Source organism: Podarcis gaigeae, assembly GCF_964106915.1.
Source record: "Podarcis gaigeae genome assembly, chromosome: 6".
NCBI classification, from domain to species: Eukaryota; Metazoa; Chordata; class Lepidosauria; order Squamata; family Lacertidae; genus Podarcis; species Podarcis gaigeae.
The window spans coordinates 28,403,124-28,425,551 of record NC_139682.1 but is presented as its reverse complement, the minus strand read 5'-3'; the positions used below and the strand labels follow the sequence as shown (position 1 = coordinate 28,425,551).

The following is a 22,428-nucleotide window of genomic DNA, read 5'->3' as shown; positions in this document are numbered from 1 at the left end:
ACACTGGGAGTGGCATTGAATTTGATGGGGATTTACTTATGAGTAGACACATACAAGATTGTTCTGTAAGTTTGTATAAATGGGTTTACTCACATTCAGGCCATGCTACTCTTTTCAACTGTCCACTGCTTGTTCACTGCAAACCTGCTCTTTGATCCCAGGAGCATTCCTGCAAATTTTAGTTCAGCTGTTTTTAAGAGGTCCAAATACATAGTGGGCGAACAAAGAACTTTCCCAAATATATAGAAGCATGTTGTCATATAATGTATAAATAACAATTCAATTCAAGGCATGAGCCAACTCTTAAAATACAACCCACATGTTGCAAGTTGAAATTGGGCTATTGTTACAGGAATATGAGGCCTGAGTTGGAATGTTGATCATGCCAGTCCTAGCCTTGACTCCTTTAATTGTCCACTCCTGCCTTGCTGCATTCTAACTTTATTGCTTAGGTGTCGCCATGGCACAATGACGCCTTTCATATAGCTATATACAGTATATTTATGACAACAGTTCCTCCCCAGGATACACAATTCTATGATGCTGTATGTGCTTATCAAAGTAATACTAAACAAGGTTTATTATTTATGTAGTTCATTTCCCAAACAAAATACTTTATTTTACATGTTGTAAGCCACCTTTTTATATTTTAAGAAAGGGCAAATTATAAATTTGCAGATAAATCTCATTAGGCAGTGCAGTCTTACACGTTTCTCCTCATAATTAAGTTCCATTGAGTCAAATGGCGCTTACTCCCTGATAAATGGGTATAGAATTACAGGCCGAGGTGGCTAGATTATGACTTGCTTAAGACCATCCAGTGAATTCATAGCTAGGTTAAAGTTCTGAACTGGGACCTCTAAATAGTAATGTTTGTAGCCCGTTGTTGAATAAGAGTTTCAGTAGGTTTAACAATAATTTTTAACGACCAAAATAAATTATCCTCATAATCCTTGTAGAAGCTTGACTGTATATTTTTCTTTCTCTTGAGTTCCTTTCTTCCAGTATAAGATTGTGATCTGGCACATAACCACTGGCATGCAATCTGGTTGCAATAGGACTTCTGCACACACAGCTGTGCTGAGCATTGTAGGTTAAGTAAATATTTTTCTAAAAGAAAACATTCAGTGAAATTTGTGGCGCTCTGAAACACTTTCAAAACTTAAGTTCTAGTAGAGTTGCTGGATAATGGAGGGTAGTTGTTGCTTTATACGAAAGTGGCACTCGTCTACAAAATATTTGGCCAGAAATCTAGGTCTCTCTGTCTCTCTCTCTTGTTAAAAACAATTTCTTCTTAAACTCATTTGATCCTAACATACAGTAAAAGTTCTTGGCCAGGGTGGACAACCTTTTTTTTTCTGTCTAGGCCTGCATTTCCTCAGAGGTGATAGATCTATCAGGAATTTCAGATCTACAATGGTAGTGGTGAAACCAAAGGTGCATGGGATCTCATTCCTGTTCCATTACTTTCTTTTCCCTCACTCTTCCACCCCATTTTCTCAATTTCACCTTCCTTGCTACCCACCTGATATTAACTTTAAGGACCACCTGAAAGGGCTGTCAAGGCCACTGTTTGCTCACCTGTCTTCTAGAATTTCTGGTTACCTGAAGAGGAACTTGACTGGATTAGACCCAGGGTCCGTCTAGTCCAGCACCTTATTTTACACAATGGCCAACCAGATGACTTTGGGGAAAACAAAAGCAGGGTGTGGCAGCAATATCCCTTCTGAGTTGTTTATTTACTACTCTTTGCCATTCAGAGCTATAGCTATTCTAAATGTATTTAGTGTACTTTGTTAATATTGTGAGATGCTTTGAGTTGAAAACAGGGATGAGAATCCAGTAATTAAGTCCAAGTATTATATACGGTAATACACCACAACACAACACTCTTTTTGTCCAACCTGCCTGGGCCCATACTTTACTAGCTATCCCTAAGATTCCAAAGAAGCAAGTATGAACGGGGCTTTCTGCTTCCTGAGCCTCACGCTGCCAACTTACACAGTATGTTGTTTTAAACTGTTTTTAACATTGAGTTTTAATGTGACTGTCCCCGGAACCTAAGGGTGAAAGGCCGTTTAAAATGATGATAAAAGAAAGTAAACAAGAAGTTAGGAACTGGATTCTGTTCCCCAGAGAGACAGAACGCCAGATTTAAATGATGTAGATTTCGTTTTAAAAACTAAAAGAAAAGAGAGCAGCATTAACAAGTAGCATTTGAGATAATCAAAAGGCCCATAAAAGTTATAGTTCCAGAATCCGATTAGAAAGAGTGGTTGGGAATTACGAACCAGAATATGATGACAAAAGTTAACTGATCCCAACTCTATGCATCCCATTGAGCATTGATCTTAAAGGCTGTAACAGGTGACAGAAAACAGAAGGCAGAGGAAAATGCAAAGGTATAAAAACTCAGGGGAACCCCGTGAGCCAACCAGAAGTCTTAAAAGCTAGAATCTTCTAGCACTTTGGTGTACGTGTTTTGTCATAGCTGAAACTAGCATGCCCTCTGGCCTAAAAGCATAGTATGTCCAGATAGCACAGGTGTCTCAACTTGCTGAGATCATTCCAGTTGTTAGGAAGTAGCTTCTCTTCCAGAGACCAGTTTTTACCCCAAGGCACAAGTGATGGCACCATTTTCTTGACAGGGTTCAACAGCCCAGTGCATGGAATTAACCTACCAAAGCATTCCTGGCTGCCACCCCCACCCCCCCACCGTGAGGACCCTTCACGCTGCCCCTTCCTTTGCTGAAATTAGGGTTGAAAAAAGCCATCTGTTGTAGCCAATAGAAGGCTAGTTGACGTGTGTTGGAAATTTTGGAGTCACCACTGGGGAAGGGTTAATGCTTTCTTTCTACCAGCAATCCCACCCATCCCACCAAAAAGAGCCCCCCCCCCCCCCCCCCGCAATTGCAGTTAGTCTCAAAAGAAGTCTTTTGGCTCCAAGAGAAGGCTTTTTTCTAAACCTGTTGCTCTTTTGGAGACTTCAGTAAGCAAGGGTGGGTTGCCCCCTCCCTGTAGGCTGTGCTGTCCAGGAATATCACCAACTCCCCTCTTTAGGTTTGGGAAAAGCTAAAACACATCCTTGCATTGAGGGGTGCGTGTGGTGGGTGAGGGCCCACAATTGTTTCTTGGGTTTCTGAATGTGCCTATGGGCCCTTTTCCAATTGCATACTTAATAATGCTTCGAATAACTCTAATAGGGTGAGTCATGCCAAACTTCCCTTTGCAAAAGCCAAGCTTATTCTTCCTTTGCAGGACCTATTCTTCCATACATTTAAGAGCTTTAACAATGCTACGGCCCTGATCAGAAGGTCCTCATTCAACAAAACTGTTGTTCTCCCATAAACAGATTGCATGCATGTATGAAAGCGGATCGAGACACCTCCCCCCTCTTAATGCCGCATTCAAAAGTGTGTGTTAAACTTTAGGACTGGGGCAAGAGAGGTTATTTTTGAAAAATGACAACCTAAAGGCTCTGATCTAGCATAAGTATCCTCTTCATTCTTCTCTAACATTGGGACACTTGATCTTCAAGAAGGGAACTTTTTAAAAACAGCAGTAACAACGGATAATAATTTTATGCTGCAGAGAGGTTTTGTTTGAAGACTTTTGTGAGTGGGCAGGTGATAAACCCTTCTCTAAAACTATCTACCTGTAATATTTCCACTCTGAAAAGGAGGGAAATAAACATGTAGTGGTAAGAGAGGATTCAGCTGGTTACTAGATAGTTTTAGAGTTACAGTCATTCAGTGGTGTCACTGGAACATTGCTTGCTTATTCTCTCGCCAAGCTTCGTATTGCCATGGCTATAAGCTGTTGATACCCCTCCCCCCATTTCTTGAGTTGCATTCTTGCCATATATTTAAAGCACATAGCTTCTCCCAAAGAATCCTGGGAAGCGTAGTATGTTAAGAATGCTGGGAATTGTAGTTCTGGAATGGGTAAATTATTGCTCCTATTATTATTTGGGGGAAGTCATGTGCTCTAAACATGGTGTGGAAGTGACCCCAAGTCACAAGCTGCAAGGGAAATACAGTGGTACCTCGGGTTACAAAAACCTTGGGTTACAAACACTTCGGGTTACAGACTCCGTTAACCCGGAAGTAGTACCTCAGGTTAAGAACTTTGCCTCAGGATGAGACAGAAATTGTGCGCCAGGGCAGTGGGAGGCCCCATTAGCTAAAGTGTTACCTCAGGTTAAGAACGGTTTCAGGTTAAGAATGGACCTCCGGAATGAATTAAGTTTGTAACCAGAGGTACCACTGTATGTCATTGGTGGCTTTGCCAGAATTACTTGGTCTTCTCTTTCCTATAGCAGTAAGGTACTCAAAGTGCAAGTGCCTTTCATTAACATCCAAGAAAACAGCTACTTTATTTGTTTCTTTGGCAAAAAAATTATATCCTACTTACTATTCTCAAAATGTGTTAACAAGCAAAGAAGAATATAGTTGTGTGCTTAGCCCAGTCCTCCAAGCTATCAGGTTTCAGGGGAGCAGCACTAGGAATGAGGTCTTAGGTGTTTTGTAGTATTTGTGTTTATTTAACAAGCTGAGTACAGGTGTATCACAGCTTAGCACTCCCAACAGATCCCCTCTCCCCAAAAAATCTCAGACCTCTGGTTTTGCTTTCTGATTCTCTGTTTCAAAGTACAAGCTGCGTGCCTAGTCCTTTCCATTCGCAGACAACTGCATGAACACATTCCATAGTTTTGAGGAGGGAAGGGGAATCCCAATGTGTCATCTTTCCAGATCCCTCCAGGCCAATAATCTATTGTTAAACCTGCATGACCAGGCAAAGGCCCAAGCATGGCCCAACTGGTTTCCTATATACTCTCTGCACTTTTTAATCCTGAATCTTTTCCAAAGTCTTCTCACTGGGACCCCTGAGATGTCATTTAGCTCCAAACCCCATCCCATAAAATGTCTTCATAAAAATTAGCAGCCATCACAACAAAACATTGTTAATACACATTAAATCAGAGGGGTGGCATTAAAGCAACATCTTCCTTTTAAGAGCTTTGCCTAAAGAGAGTGGTCTTGGTGGCTCATGTAAAAGGACCGGCTTTCCCAGATCTGCCACTGAATTTGGTAACTGGTTCTAGCCAGCCACCCCTGAAAGAACATTATGGAGTGGCCACCAGCCTGTTGGATGGTGGGAAAGCCAAGAGGTTTCTCCCCACCAGATGTCACAGAGTGTGAGGAAAACACTCATTACAATTATCCTTCCTCAAAATCAACCCCCACTCCCCCAGTTTTGTTTATCATTTTCCCAGGATGATGAGGAACTGTTAATGAGCAGGTGTCTCCCAAGGCACTCTTCACAAGTTCAGTTGTTTACACTATCGAATATCTGCACAGGACTCCTTGTGGATTTTGTTTTCTTGTACATTGCCACTCTCCCTCTACTTCATCTCTTGGCTTTAGGACTTAAGCAATCAGGTTTCAGAGATTATTGATGGGAACTTGTGCTTCTAAGATGTCCTCGACACATCCCCTTATTATCTTGGGTTTATTCACAGGTCACTGTGTTCTCACTGGAACTGTTAACATCTGATATAAACAGCCTCCTGCTATTTCCATTATTATTTATCTTGGAAAGAAAGAAAGACTCTGAGTTTGACTGTGTTGTTGACACTCCAGCTTCTCTTCTCCCCTGAACATGTGACCAGGGGTTGGTTGTCCCTCCATCAGTGACCATGAAATCAAGGTCTTTAAACTGTCCTTGATCAGGGCTACTTCCCAGAAAGCGCATAGGACAGAACTGCAAGTACTTAATCAGCTAGGCCTGATTGGCTTTTGTTTGTAGCTTCTGGTACAATTATAATACAGTACATGACTCTCCAGGATTGTGACATAAATCTCTTTGTAGCATGTGTAATTAACAGCCTCTGTGCAAAAATATCCATCTGTCAGGCTTGTGTTTTAATATTTATCCGTTTCCCCTTTTGGAAACCTTATTGGGACGAACCTCTCTCTGTCATCTACCATTACTACAATGAAGCTGAAGCTGTCTAACTTATGGCTGACCTGTTTTGAGAAAACGCCAGCCACTTATGAAATGTCCTGACTTGCTTGATTGCAATGTGACGTGTAATGTATTAACAGAAGCGGGGAGGTGCTGGCTGGCGATGGAACTGGCAGGTTTGGTGTCCTCGAACTCAGAGGTAATTTGGCTTGGTGCATTGGCACCCATTTAAAAGATTAGCATGTAGTGGGTGTAACTATCCAACAATAACAACTCAGACTTGTGGCACCTCTATCAAGACTAACAAATTTATTATGGCATAAGCTTTCATGGGCTAAGCCCTGTCTACTTAATCAGGTGTGTATGCCATCTGCTACCACAATAAACGTGTTAACCCTGACTGTGCCACAAGAGTTGTCTTTGTCTTTTGTTGCAACAATAAAGCACAGGGCAAAGGAAATTATAGCCCCAAGGAGCAGATTTCTTGCCAGTGTTTGCAGTCAATGATTTGCAAATCCCTTTCCAAGCTCTACAAACTTAGCAAGTTGCAATAATGAATTTATGTGGACCAACTTACAATTGAAAGTTTCAAGCCACAAAAGACTCTTAGATTGGGTGCTGGTTGGTGGGTGGGAGGATGGATAGATGTTGCTGGGCCTGGTGTTTTCCATTTGTGTTATGTCTCCAAATATTTTGTCTCAGTTCTGCCTCTTGGGCCGACAAGATGCTTCAGTTTAGAAGTACTTTTCTGCCCCCCTTTTTTGTGCATACAGTGGTGCCCTGCAAGACGAACGCCTCGCAAGATGAAAAACCCGCTAGACGAAAGGGTTTTTCCGTTTTGGAGGCGCTTCGCAAAACGAATTTCCCTATGGGGTTGCTTCACAAGACGAAAAAATCTTGCATCCCCCAGCGGGTTTTTTTTGCTTTTTTTGCCCTTTTTCTAAGCTGCTAAGCCGCTTATCAGCTGTTCCGCTGATAAGCCGCTTAACAGCTGATCGCTGGAAGCCGCTTGACAGCTCTAGCACTAATCCGCTAAGCTGTCAATGGGCTTGCTTCGCAAGACGAAAAAACCGCTAGACGAAGAGAATCGCGGAACGGATTAATTTCGTCTAGCGAGGCACCACTGTATGTGCCTGCATATGAAAACCAAAACTGGATGCACAGGGACAAATTCTGATGGTTAGCCAAGGAGTGCTTGGTGCTTTTGTCTGCAGCAAAGCAGTGCTCCTTGGGTTTCACTTAGTGGAAGGGTCTGTTTTGCTTGACACTCAAAGTCTTGCTTACCATTTTCTCTTGGTGTTTGGATAGCATTTTTCTTCCAGGATGCATCAACCACTCCAGGAGGGTGTTTTGATCTTGCGTAACTTGGTTTTCTTGTAGCTCTCTAGGTTCATCATTGCCCTCTGATTGCGGCATGCTATTCACATAAAGATACTGGGGTGTAGAATTTTACTCTGTAGCAGCAGCATAGAACTAATGACCCTATGCAGCTTACCAACCCTCTCATTTCTGTGACACTGCCTTGCTGTGATAATTTAGCAGTGAGCCATTGCTAAAAGTGAGAGTTGGGTGGGGAAAGACCAGCAGCTGCTCCCTGCTTCCTTGCTATCCAAAATGGGGTTGGAAAGGGAGAGGCTCAGGCATACCACTGGATTGCACTCACAAGAATACAGCAAGGGACACCAACAAAGAATACTTCCTGTTTCTGGTATGTTGTGGAAGGGAGCCAAGTGGGAAAGGAAAAATTGTTTGTGATAGTTAGGGGAGAATCTTCCTTATATAGGTTTCTGGGAGGTTGATGACCAGAGAGTAATCCTTACAGTAACCTTGCAAACAAGTGTTTGTGGACCTCCATATGTTGCTGGATTATATAAAGGTAAAGGTACCCCTGCCCATACGGGCCAGTCTTGACAGACTCTGGGGTTGTGCGCCCATCTCACTTAAGAGGCCAGGGGCCAGCGCTGTCCGGAGACACTTCCAGGTCACGTGGTCAGCGTGACAAGCTGCTCTGGCGAGCCAGCGCAGCACACGGAAACGCCGTTTACCTTCCCGCCAGTAAGCAGTCCCTATTTATCTACTTGCACCTGGGGGTGCTTTCGAACTGCTAGGTTGGCAGGCGCTGGGACCGAGCAACGGGAGCGCACCCCGCCGCGGGGATTCGAACCACCGACCTTTCGATCGGCAAGCCCTAGGCGCTGAGGCTTTAACCCACAGCGCCACCCACGTCCCTGCTGGATTATATAACCATTAGTTATATCGGAAATTGAAGTTCAACAATATCTCGATGGTCCTATTCTTGTAAACCCACAGAAGTGACGAGGCTGCAGAAACATAAATAAACCTAGCCTACTAAAAGGCTAGGATCTGCTTTGTGTGCCCCCTTATTAAGGTTACCCATTTGAGGACATAGTTGATTAATTAGATTCTTTGTGAGTTTAGAAAACACTTGCAAGACCCCCTCAGTAACATTGCCTTGGTTTGTTGATTGCAGTGAGGCAACCTTGTGCCCTGTTTCCCCAAGAACTTGCTGTTCCTGCTTGACAGCAAGTGGAATGATAACAGATATTGCATAGAGTTAGTGTTCTTATCTACCTTGCTGCTAATAATGAAATCCCCTTGCAAACAAAGCTCCGACCTCTCTGCTTACTGTCAGCTTTGCTGGGGCTGGAGGTTACCTGAGATAGTTTGCATGTGATAATTTGATTTTAGTCTTGTTCTTTCTTTTGGATTTATCTTTGTGCAACCATCAAGTCCAGCATCCCGTTTTCAACAGTGACTGATGGGATATTATACTAATGGCAGGCTTCGTTTACTCCTGGCGGATTCCTGTTTACCAATACAAAATCACCTCCAGCTACTTTTGTAACTAAGTGGAAGTATTTATTTTATTTTATTTCTACTGTTTTGTTTTGTCAGGTGTAACATCCCTCACTTCCCAGTTGAGGCAGAGGTTACTGTGAGGCAGTGCAGCGTATAAACATAATGTTGCTGGTGTAGCATTTTCATTCTGGGGAGGTCACCTTCTTCCACCAAGTGCACAGCTTCTGTAGGGATGTACATGGAGCAAAGAGGGAGGAGGAGACCCTGCTTATCCAGCCATATCAGCCCTGCTGATCATGCACTGGAGCCAGGATTGCCACCCACATTCACTTACTCCTCTTGATTGTTCTTTCCACTGAAATTAATTGCAAGCGTTCAACATAACTGAAACTAGGGCCATACATGCCTCACACACATCTCCTCATTTGACCTAAACTCCCTTCTGCTGCTACCAGTAAATAGAGTAGCTGTCTTTTGATAGAGCATTGAATCCCAGTCTTCCTCCAAGGAGCTGAGAGGGGTATTTTACCCTTGGAATGTTCCTTAAGAGGGAGGTTATACAGTATTAGTTATCCATGTTGACTCCTGGTCCATTCCAAGCAGAGATGTTGGTCTCAAATGTCCAAAAAAGGACTCCTACTCCTTTTCTCCCAGTCCTTCTGTCCTGGCTATCACTTCCTTTCTTATTTAATGAAGCTGCTCTGGATGTTTGAAGACTATGGCTTCTAACACTTTGGTAAAGAGGGAGTATCCATATTGCTGTGTAAGCATGAATACTTACACTGATGGGATTCTTAACTAGTGCCGCATTAGATAAAAGCCATACTCAACTTCCCATAGTACCCTTGATGGCTCCAGGGCATTGTGGGAAACATAAATAACCACCTGCAGCTTCCACAGCCAGGAAAACCCACCAATATAGGAAATGGACCAATCTACCAAGGATCCCTTCAAATCTGGAGCCAGCCCTGGATGCAACTCCCTTGGGTGGGAGAATGAGGCTATTCATGTATTGTGCTTTCTCTTAGTGGTATAGTGGTTAAGAGCGGTAGTCTCATAATCTGGGGAACCGGGTTCGCGTCTCCGCTCCTCAACATGCAGCTGCTGGGTGACTTCTTTGAAGTCTCTCAGCCCCACTCACCTCACAGAGTGTTTGTTGTGGGGGAGGAAGGGAAAGGAGAATATTAGCCGCTTTGAGACTCCTTAGGGTGGTGATAAAGCGGGATATCAAATCCAAACTCCTCCTCCTCCTCTTCTTCTTCTTCTCCTCAGTTTCCCATAGTCCTTTGCCTTTCAGTTTCTTCCTACATAAAAAAAAAGTGTTCTGAAGATGGCAATAGATTTAATGCCTCTCTGTACTAAATTCCTCCCTTTTATTCCTCATTCCAGTTTAAACTTGCTTGATCTGTAGGATAATGGCTTGCAGATTGCTTTCCTCCCCCTCCTCCCAGTGATCTGGGTGCTTGTTGGCAATTTCAGCTTGGCTGACTTTTCCACAGTGGATCTGACACAGAACAGTCAACTCTCATCTTCACTTGTATCAGATGCTGGGTAGCCATTAGCTGTGATGGAACCATGAGGGTGAATGCAGAAAAATGGTCTGCTTATTATTATTATTTTTTGGGGGGGGGGTATGGTGAAACTAGAAATATTTGCACATTTCTACAATCCCTGTAATCTCAGTGGATCCAAAAGTGCTTTGGGGCTTTACTGGCTCTATTATTTCTATCCTCACTTCAGTGCTTTTATATAAAAAATATTCATGCATATAAATTACTGGTGTGTGTGTGTGTGTGTGTGTGTGGTTCACCCGTGACATACTGTGAGCAGCTGGCAGCATATGCATTTGTAGTGCACAAATGGGTGACATATAAATTATACTAAATTTGAATGGTCTTTGATGGTGCAGTAGTGCTGAGCTGTACACTTGGGCTGGCTCATTACTCACAAATACATTGGACGGACCCTTCCAGTTCTATCTCATTTAAATTCTTGTGTCACCGCAGAATAACATGTCATGCTGAGTTTGCATGAAAAAGGCTGGCTTAACTATATCTTAAGTCCCAAGCCTGAAGGAGACAACTTCTCTTAGATACTGGAAATTCACCATGAGCAAGAGGGTTGCAGCTAATGTGCAGAACTATAGGTGTATGTGAGCTACTGTGGTAGTTAAGGGTACCAGTTGGATGCCGGAAGTCCCTAGTTTAGGTTATGTTGGGTCATCTTGGACTTGTCTCTGTTCTCTGCCTCCCATCTGTTATACAGGGATGATGATAATAATAATACTGGCCTTAATTTTATATACTTGTTTTATGAACCATTGGAAGCACTTCAAACACTTGTTAAAATAATTATTATTTCCTTTTTAAAATATAAAGGTAAAGGGTAAAGGTACCCCTGCCCGTACGGGCCAGTCTTGACAGACTCTGGGGTTGTGCGCCCATCTCACTTAAGAGGCCAGGGGCCAGCGCTGTCCGGAGACACTTCCGGGTCACGTGGCCAGCGTGACAAGTTGCATCTGGCGAGCCAGAGCCGCACACGGAAACGCCGTTTACCTTCCCGCTGGTAAGCGGTCCCTATTTATCTACTTGCACCCGGAGGTGCTTTCGAACTGCTAGGTTGGCAGGCGCTGGGACCGAGCAGCGGGAGCGCACCCTGCCGCAGGGATTCGAACCGCCGACCTTTCGATCGGCAAGTCCTAGGCGCTGAGGCTTTAACCCACAGCGCCACCTGCGTATATATAAAAAATATATTTTTTATTAAATCTTCTGTTTTACAATTTAAAATACTCACTTTACATCCTTAAGATATCAGTGACTTCCCTTTTCCATGGTTCATTTTACATATCATAAATCACTGCATATTTTACAAAAACTATACCAATCAGTATTTCATTATTTACACTGTTGAATTTATCTTAATGTTGCTAGCATTTTCAGCTGTACACAATTAACGTTTTCCGATCTCCTTTAAACATACGTTCTTCTTGTTCTCTTATTCTATATGTTAAGTTTGCAAGTTGTGCATATTCTATCTACTTAAGTCACCATTCTTCTTTGGTTGGGACCTCACTCATTTTCCATTTTGGGGCTAACAAAATACGGACCACAGTAGTAGTATACATAAATAACCTTTTTTGACACCTGGGAATTTCAGTCCCCAACAGAAAGGACTTTGGTTTTTTGGGGAAAGTACTTTTAAACATTTCCCCCCAATTCATTATGGATCATTTCCCAATACTCTTTTACCCTTTTACAAGTCCACCACATATGAAAGAACGTTTCCACCACCTCTTTGCATCTCCAGCACTTATATGATTCAGTCTTATACATCTTAGCAAGCCAACTTGGAGTTAAATACCATTTGTGGATCTTTTTCAGGTAGTTCTCCTTCAAAGAATAATGTGTTGTAAACTTCAAGTCACTTTCCCCAGAGGTTAAAATTTATATTTTGTCCTATATCTATCGCTCATTGTGAAAAATAATAATTTTTTCAACCCTCTGAAATACACATTGTGCCCTTTCAGGCTAGGTTTAAACGAATGTACTCCTTTCTTTTTGTACTCAACTTTCCACCCTTTCTCTAATCTGCAGACCACTGAGATTCTGGGGCAAGGATGGGGAACCTGTGCCCCCCCCAAGTTATGTTGGACTACACCTCCCATAATCTCTTGGACATTATGACTGTGGCTGATGGTCATTCTCATCCCAATAGCACCTGTAGGGCCACAGGTTTTCTACCCCTATTCTATTGGGGTGAAGCAGCAGCTGGGCTTGAGGCAGGGTGGGAGTGGAATTTATTTCCTCTTGTGTCTCCAATCACTACCATTTCAGTTTATCAGAAATATGTCTGGCATCAGGAGACACGAGCAGTGAAATCTCTGTAACAATGTGGAAACCATGCCTGAACAGAATTAAGAAGACTTTTCTTTCCCTCCTAATGAATGTGCATAGAGCAGGCATCCCCAAACTCGACCCTCCAGCTGTTTTGGGACTACAACTCCCATCATCCCTAGCTAACAGGACCAGTGGCCAGGGATGATGGGAATTGTAGTCCCAAAACAGCTGGAGGGCCGAGTTTGGGGATGCTTGACATAGTGTTTCATTCTGCTTTTTTTTTTTTTTTTGTCTACTAATTTATGTGGGCTGTTTCACGTGTTCTATAGGGACAAACTTGGATTTGCCACAGTGTGTACTCAGCAGAGAGCTATAGCTATTCGTGATGCCCTGATGAGGGCAGGTGTATGACCTGCTTGTTTTCAAATGCATGTCCCATCCACATGTTTTTAGATGTATATCTGAGACTTCATGGATATACCTTAAAAAAGAATGTATAAAGTAGTCTTCCTGATTGTCCTAGTTATAAGGAGATGGAGCATGTGTTTTGTAAGCTGCTTTGAGGGCGCTGAGTGATGAAGAAGTAGCATAGACATCCTGTAAATAATACAGTGGTACCTCGTGTTACAGACGCTTCAGGTTACAGACTCCACTAACCCAGAAATAGTACCTCGGGTTAAGAACTTTGCTTCAGGATGAGAACAGAAATTGGTCGGCGGCAGCAGCAGGAGGCCCCATTAGCTAAAGTGGTACCTCAGGTTAAAAACGGTTTCAGGTTAAGAACGGACCTCCAGAACGAATTAAGTTCTTAACCCGAGGTACCACTGTAATCTGCATAGGCTAAGGCATCCTTTTACATCAGAAGTTTGGCTTCCTTCCTGAATGCTTTCCTGATGAGCTGGCATAAGCCTTTCACAATGTGGATAATGTCCAGCTTAGTTACATGTAGGTCAGTGTAAATTACCATCTCATTGCTGTAGCAGCTCTGTACTTTGGCGTTTCCAGACAAGGACTTAATGTTGCAAGCCAGTCATTGGCAGCAGGTTTTCTGATTTTCCATGGGAAGGGGGAAATTGGGATTAAATGGGGCAGGGATGGAAGGGTGACATTTTGATGCCAATGGCCTCATGTGGATGTGGCAAATAAACAACAGCATTGTGTGCATAAACAGCACCGATTCCATAATAAGCATTTGTCTGGAAGCCTCATTTGTGTTATCTAGCTAGCTAATCTGCATGGTACCCGACTTTGGGTGTGGGTGGACATCAGGTGATATACAAGACTTCCCATAGATGGGGGGGATTGCTATATAAATAGCAAATATTCTTATTTATTGCTGTAACTGCTACATTCTGACCACTGTCCCAGTTTGGTATGAGTTGTATAATCCTGCTTGCAAACATTTGCAAGGTTTCCCCCTCCCCCCAATTTTTAATTGAAAAAAATAGCCAGGAAAAGTCTTCCAAATTGCTAAATCTGCTATTTTTCCCCTTTTGCAGCGGATCGTTGTAAAGAAGTACAGCAGATCCGAGAACAGCATCCAAACAAAATTCCAGTGAGTATAGAACGGATGGTTGTGTGGTGTGTGTGCGCTTTTGTTTGAACTTCTGTGTTCCTGTGTTCCATGCTTCGGTTTTGGCTCTCAGTGCCAGCCTGCTAAAGTTGCTCATTTTCCTCTTACACGGGCCAAGATGAAATCGCTATATTGTTAAGACTCAACACCTTGAAAGCAGAAAATAATAAAATGGGGCCTGGCCCCTTATAAAAATTATAGCCAATATTTGAGGGCAAGGATATGCACTCTGCAGGTTGAAGGTGGAGATGGAGGTTGAGGGAGAAAGCCGTTTACAAGGCATGCCAATAAGTTCAAAGAAGACAAAAACCAACAATTTAGCAAACATGCAATAAATTCAGTGTTGCAGAAGAAGCAGTCTTAAATGAAATACGTAAGTACAAAGCAAAAAGAAATTTGACAATAAACTTCAAACTGCTGGTACAAGGTCTTATTTACTCCAGGGAGCCTCAGCTGCCTGGTTTAGGCCTTATCTGCACTATACATTTAAAGCAGTATTATACCACATCAATCTGTCCTGTTCAGGGAAGTTTTTAATCTGTGATATTTTAGTGTATTTTTGGTTTCTATGGAAGCCGCCGAGAGTGGCTGGGGAAACCCAGCCAGATGGGCGGGGTACAAATAATAAATTATTATTATTATTATTATTATTATTATTATTATTATTATTATTATTTATCTGTCATGGCTTTCCTCCAAAGAATCACACAAATTTTGAGAGTTCTTAGAAAACCCTTCTTCCCCTCACAGAGCTACAATTGCCAGAGTGGTTTAATAGTCAGTCCCTCTTCCAAGGGATCTCTGGGAAATATAACTAGGCCCTTGTAAGTGACCAGCTCTGCCAGCTGCTGGCAACATTTATTATTTCCTAACCAAAGGGAGCAGCAAAAAGAAACAGCAGTCCTTTTAATTACAAGGGCTGAGCATGCTCTGTTTACTTCCTACATGGTTTGTGGCTCTCTTTTGCTCACCACCCCATCCTGTTTCAAACTTTCCTTCCCAAACACTTCTTTGGGCTCGGGATTCTAATTACAACATTATCAAACATTTATCTTCTCGATTGATTCTATCCATGATTCTATCCTCCTGGCTTTAACCTTGAAGTAATCAAGTGAATGCCAAAGAGAAATTCAAGTTTCTCTGGGGAGGTAGTTGCCTCAAGGCACAAACATTACTGCAATCTCTTTCACTTGTGCCAAAGCAAAAGCGTACCTGGTACTCCAGCCTTATCAAAGGACAAACTGGAACTAGAAAGCAGTAATTTTTGCATGGGAGAGACTTTCCAGGAAATTATCCTCTGAACTTTTTTTTGGGGTTGTGATCATATACTTATTCCTCCTCCTCTTTTTTTTGTCCCCAACTGAAAGAATAATGTAAATTTAATAATAATAATAATAATAATAATAATAATAATAATAATAATAATAATTTATTATTTATACCCGCCCATCTGGCTGGGTTTCCCCAGCCAACTGGGCGGCTTCCAACAAAATATTAAAAATACAATAAAACAACAGACATTTAAAACTTCCCTAAGCAGGGCTGCCTTCAGATGTCTTCTAAAAGTCAGATAGTTGTTTATTTCCTTGACATCTGATGGGAGGGCGTTCCACAGGGCAGGTGCCACTACTGAGAAGGCCCTCTGCCTGGTTCCCTATAACCTCACTTCTTGCAGTGAGGGAACCGCCAGAAGGCCCTCGGAGCTGGACCTCAGTGTCCAGGCTAAACTGTCATCTGGATATCTATGAGCCCTTCTGGATGGGTGTGCAAGCTTCCTTTTCTTTTTTTGCATCTGCACAAAAATGTTGCCATCAAGATGTTAGCCTATGTTTCCTCTACCTCCCCACCCCACATTTACTCCCCACCAGTGGCGTAGCGTGGGGGTGCAGGGGGGGTGGCCGCACCGGGCGCAACATCTGGGGGTTAGGGTTAGGGGGCGCAAATTACTTGCCTTGCCCCTGGTGCTGACAACCCACGCTACGCCACTGCTCCCCACCCCACATAAATCTGAAGTTAATCTTTTAATTTGAGAAATCAAAGAAACCTGTTGCAATTAACTCATTTGTAGTGTTGGCCCGTGGAAGAGCAGGGTCTCTGGGAAGGGGTACTTGACCTCCTTAGAATCTCCCTATCCCCCGGATTGCAGCCCTTTCTTCCTTGCTCCATTCACTTGCATGGAGCAGAGGAAGAGGAGGGGGCTGGAGCTGAGCATCCCCTTAAAGGTTGAATGCAGCAGTTCTCTTGCTCTTGGATGAACATGAGGAGAGAGGGAGAGTGCCCAAATCATATTTTTTGCCTGAAGTGGCAGAAGAATTTAAGAGATCTTGCCTGTGTGGAGCTATTCTCATTGTTAAATCAGATTTCCGTGAATGTTTCTAATAATTGTGGGCTACTAATGTCCTTTGCCACTGCTCATAGATTTCCATCATGTTGGACATGGGTTTGTTTGAGGCAACAACTTGAGGAAGAATCTGCCAAGAGCAACAGAATAAATTCTGATAGAAGTTCTAAAATTTAGTCAACAGGGATACTCAAATTGTCTACTGAAACTTGCCAAACCTTGGGTTGGAACAGGGCAACAGTTCAGATGGGCAATAGGCATGGCTAGCAGGTCGGGAAAGAACAGATGGAGTCTGCCAGAATGGCTGGTTGGTGAATTACTAGATTGTGAGTTACGGTATATACTGGCATGAGAGTCACTGCTCTCAAAAGAACTATATATCCTTTTTATGAGCATTCAGGGCCTCCGCTTTGCTGCTTGGTTCTGTTGACAGCTCCAGCAATGTCAGATTCCTTCTGCCGTGGCTCAGAGAAATGTATACTAGCTCTTTTGTTATGAGCATATTGTTCCATTGAAATATGAGTTCTTGAAAAATAACACTGTTGGCTCTAGACTTGTGCTGTTCTCTCATCCAGTCTCCAAATACTGCGAAACTTAACTTCCTTCATAAATACTTAGCCATTGTCGCTGGGTAGCAATTGCACAAAGGTCAATGGAACCATTGCTGCCTGTCTATGAAAATGGCGCAAGAGCAGGCAAAACTAATCTATGCATTATGGGGAGAAAGGAGACAGCCGATCACAATTTTGCCATTTTTAGCAGCTGCCCCAGCACAATTTTGTATGTCTAAGTTACATTCTCTTAAGTGCCAGGTGTCATGCTTGAGGAAATGTGGCCAAAATCAGAAGCTGAATCCAATCAACTTGTCACTTAATCTGGGCAAGATGTGAATGGTGGATGACTAGACAAAAGAAAAGGGTGGGAAATATTTTCTGCTTATAGTTTAGGGATCATGCAGACAAACTGTGCTGCGAGTGAAAATGAAAATAAAACCATAGCATTCTAGAATCCAAAGGGGTTGTGACACATCAGGGGGGTATTGCTAGCAGACCCCATTTTTATATGTCCCTGCTCCCCACCCAGAAAATTAGGCTACCACCAGACAGAATGAAACTCTTGCCACTCCCTAGTCTGACTAGCTGCTTGTGGAGTTTCTTAGTCCCAATCCCTTCAGTCCACCTCGGGGGAGGAAATGAACAAGAGGAACTTTACTTTGCCAGAGGCCACAGGACACAGAACTTAATGAAACGTCGTGAAATATCATTATAATACAATGGATAGTGTTATAACACAAGGGGCAGTCAGGGGGGGGGGGAATTTTAGTGAGAATTTCATGTTTAAGCCGAAAAAGCCAAATGCCCAGCTATAAAAGGAAATTTATTTGGAGAGGGGTATGTGGGAGTAGGGAAATCTTTTAACGCTCCTCCAGACTTCACCATACATACTTCCAGGATCATTCCTGCAGTAAATTATGAGGACTAGGAATTCAGTGAGGAGAACAGTGTTGTGTTGCACTCAAGTGTATTTTTCAGGCTTCCCATTGGCTGGCTCCTGTGAGAATAGGATGCTAGGCTACTAGACTGGCCTTTGATCTTTGACCTGACCCTCTGTCCTCATGGATTCCATGATGGAAGAAAAGAGAGATATATATGTAAGAATTTAAAATAAAATAAAAACAAAGGGTGATTTTGTCTCAAGCACCTAGTTTCAGATGTCCATGCCCCAGTGCAAAGCTAGAAAATGTTTATTCAGGAATAACGCTTTAAATCCCTATCTATGGAAGAAACACTGTCCCTGGATGCTGTCATTGTTACTTCTTCTGGGCACTAGGCCAAGTCTGTCTTGTTTTCCTGAGGTTTTTAAATGGCATTTCAGATCTTCGTTGTAATACCTTTATTTTCTTGTTTCATATTGTAAGATGGCCTTGAAGTCTTCTTCCTTCTTTCCTTTTTAAATGGAGAGATGGGATATGACAATCCTGTCTTGTTTTGCTCCTGCAGTGAATGGGCAGAATCGTTCTGCTCTCCCCAGCTGTCTCCTTGTCCGTCTGTCTGTCTTTCTTCTCCACCTGCCCCTCACTAGCCTCTCCTCCTTGAGAGTCCATGCTGGGTCAGCGCTAATCTTGTGACCACACAGTGGTTGCCTGTTTATAATCTCTGCTGTCAGCTACTTGATTTGAGAAGGAACGGGGACAGGTTCTCCTGGCTAGAGGGAGCCAAGCTCTTTTTAAAGTAAGAAGAACCCTGCTGGATCAAGTCAAAGGCACATCGAGTCCAGCATCCTGTTCTCACTGTGGCCAACCAGATGCCTGTGGAAAGTCTGCAAGCAGTACATGAGCAAAAACAGCACTCTTCCCTCCTGCAGTTTCTGGCAACCGGTGTTCAGAGGCCAGCTGCTACCGCCAGTGGAGGTAGAATATAGGCATCATGGCGAGTAGCCGCTAATAGACTTGTGCTTCATGAACTTGTCTAAATCTCCTTTAAAGCCAACCAACTTGGTGGCCATCACTGCATCTTGTAGGAATGAGTTCCATAGTTTAACTATTTGCTGCTACTGAGCTGCATTCTGCTATCTATGCAGATTAACCCAGTCTGCATTGTATTTTCTTACAAGTGAGACCAGCAGCAAAACATTGCATCGTGTGGATTGCTCCTTTTGGGGTTCAAGGCAGCCAACCATGCGCTCTCTCAGGATACTCCATCCCCTTCCTCTCTAGTTTTGTAAAAATATATATGTTCTTCATTTTCTCAACTATCAGCATGTTCAGTCCTCATTGGGGTATTTTGGACTCCTTTAGATTTGCTCCCCTTAACATTTTATTTGTAGCTCTATAAATCTTGATTATCCAGGCATCCTGGTAATTCTTCCTTGTGCATGTGTGGTGCTGTTTGGCTACATAAGGATCGCCACTTGGAAAATGGGCTGGTTCGTGATATTTTGCATAATTCCAACCCTGCTGGTCGGTGAGGAAACTGAAGGGAGGCTATGCAGGATTTTGAAATCCAATCAGCAGTGCTGACAAGTAGGCATCTTATTCAATATCCCCTCTAGCTCCTTGGATTTCACTAGGCATTGACCACATATCTGCAAAATGGAAAGGCATTCCTACAACGCTAAGATTCTGAACTTTGTGGTCGGTACCAAATCCTGTAACTTGCATAGTGTTCATTCAGTATTGCAAAGTACACAGCTCCCTAGCCAACAGCTCTTTAGCTATTGGACTCTAAAATGCCACAAGCATGATATGTGGTGTGCTTGTATGTACACCCATCTGTTCTCTGCTACTGATACTTGAATAACTATTTGGTTTGGTTTACATAGCTACATGGGAAGCTGTTTAGCTCAGTCCGTTGGTACATCTAACTGAGTATTGTCAGTGCCTGACTGGCAGTAGTTCTCTAGAGATTCAGAACCGGATGCTTGCCCGGCCTGCCTGGAGATGCTGGGAATTGAAACTGGATCCTTCCACATAAGAGGAGCCTGCTGAATCAGGCCAGTGGCTCATCTAGTCCAGCACTCTGCTCTCATAGTGGCCAACTAGGTGCTTGTGTGAAACTCACAAGCAGGACTTGAGCACAAGTACACTCTCTTCCAACAATTGGTATTCAGAAGCATTGATGCCTCCAAGTGTGGAGGGGAAGCATAGCCATCAGGGCTAGTAGCCTTTGATAGGCTCATCCTCCATGAAATTGTCTAATCCTCTTTGAAAGCCATCCAAGTTGGTGGCCATTACAGCCTCTTGAGGAAGCAAGTTCCATAGTTTAACTATGCGCACCATGAGGATGCTCTGCCACTGAGCTGTGGCTCTTTCCCAGCAGCACCACACAAGAGCAGCTCATGATGTTACTAGCTGTGGATAGAGTGATGGTTCTTTCTCCAGTGCCAGCAGTGCCATCATCTCTGCATTCCTCCCCACAGTCCTGGATGCCATCAGTGTCGTGGCTGCTATCTGCCACATTCTCTCCAAATGCCCTATGGGAAGTTACAACACAAGGCAGCCTTTGACAACAGATTGCAATGACCACAGCAGCCCCAACCAACAAATAACTGTGGCTCCAAGTCATTGTGGACAGTATTTTTGGAGCTTTGTAGGTGTGCAGCCTTCAGTCCCTCCCCCCTTTAGATGGAATATGGGCAAGGGGAAATAATTTAGAAAAATAATGTTGCAAGATGTGAAGAATGCCTATTACTGCAGAATGTGTTGTTTGTTAATATGGATTTTTTTTTTAAAAAAAGGAAAAGAGCGCCCTTTGCAAATCAGTGTTTTAGCTGAGCGGTTTTGCAGTCTTTCGCTCTTGAGGGATCTATTTCTAGAGTTTTTCAAGGATCTCATGCACACTGCAAAGGATTTGGGTATGTGTTCTAGGGCGCACACTCATCTGATGCATGGCGCTAGCAAGGCATGTTGGGTCTTGCCATCGCCCTTGCCAGAACTACAAATGCAGCCGAGAACATGTACATCATTCTTCTGTAGCTGCAGAAGAAAAATCAGTGGTGCTGCCTTTCAAGAAGATGTATCTGCCATTACTGATATTTTCCTTGAGGAACCCCCTGTTACTTTCCAGGGAACCCTAGGGATCCAAGCAACATAGTTGAAGAAAAAACAACAACACTGTTCTGGTCACTGCCAAGATCTTCATCTACTTTGCAAACATGGGGAAGCACACAAAGAAAGAGATTTAAGTGCCACTTGAGAAAAAAAACATTAGATAATTTCCTTCAACCACAAATTTTTATGCAGATGACTCCCAGACTTAACTTTCTGCTCCTGACATTTCCCCCACCTCCTCTGCTCAATACAGTATCTCTAGCTGGCTCTGAAATTTCATCCTAGCCATCTCAGTCATGCCATACTCTTAACCTGAATGTGTTTGAAAGCAGAACGCATAATCCTTATCTATTGCCCATCACCTGCCACTCCACACTTCTGTGTCATTGTTCAGTTCTGCTTCTCTCTCTCTCTCTCACCTTCAGCTTCTCTTTTTTCTGCACTTATTCCTAAGGTTGCTTTCAACTGACAACTTTCCATAGGTCCACACTCGGTCTGTGTGTGCATGTCGTCAGTGCTGCTCTGTTGCTGCACTGTGATGTTAACACATTTCAAGTGTTCATGCATGAAGACTCAGAGACCCTAAACTATTTTTTCTGAAGCTTTTGCATAAGGTTCACATTCTTTCTTGTCCGACTCTATACCTCATTTATTGTCTCCCTTTCCCCCACTCCCATCTTAATCCATGCTCTTCCTTAAGAATGCAGACAACCACCTTCTCTATATATACAGAGGTATCTCGGGTTAAGAACTTAATTAGTTCTGGAGGTCCGTTCTTAACCTGAAACTATTTTTAACCCGAGGTACCACTTTAGCTAATGGGGCCTCCTGCAGCTGCTGTGACGCCGCCATGCGATTTCTGTTCTCATCCTGAAGCAAAGTTCTTAACCTAAGGTACTATTTCTGGGTTAGCGGAGTCTGTAACCTGAAGCGTCTGTAACACGAGGTACCACTGTATATAAAAAACTCCCTTTCCTACTTTAATATCAGCCTAATAGTCTGTCTTGATTCTCCCTCTACTCAGTTTCATTGGATGACCCTGGGCTCTAGAATTTTGAGAGAGAAAGGAACATCTCCTTATTCTCTGTTCCCCCACCAAAGTCCTCTCCATCCTTCATTTTTTGTCCTGCCTGCACTGCTTAGATTGTAGATAAATAAGCCTGGAGTTGTGTCACCTCTGTATCCCTTAGGACACCCAGGATGCTGTTAGAGCTAAGCGAGTAGCAAATTTGCTGTAGTAAGCAGTCTCCCATTCACTTCTCCTGGGTGCCTCTCAGCCCATGGCTGCAGAAACAGAGTCTTGCCATAAATCTCTGAATGTCATCAGCTGTCACTGTAATCT

At 43.2% G+C, this 22,428-nt stretch overlaps 1 protein-coding gene across 2 annotated transcripts in view; it reads left to right on the top strand.

Annotated features, from left to right (window-relative positions):
- Window positions 1-22,428, top strand: part of MAP1LC3A (microtubule associated protein 1 light chain 3 alpha) — a 39,110-nt gene that overhangs the window by 8,138 nt on the left and 8,544 nt on the right. Inside the window, exons 1-2 of one of the 2 annotated variants that reach the window (XM_083746389.1) lie at window positions 8,746-8,829; window positions 14,123-14,178. In XM_083746389.1, coding sequence (XP_083602515.1) covers window positions 8,763-8,829; window positions 14,123-14,178 — 123 coding nt within the window. In that variant the 5' untranslated portion in view covers window positions 8,746-8,762. Of the gene's footprint in view, window positions 1-8,745; window positions 8,830-14,122; window positions 14,179-22,428 lie in introns of those variants that run through there. The other variant, XM_083746390.1, reaches the window with a different exon arrangement.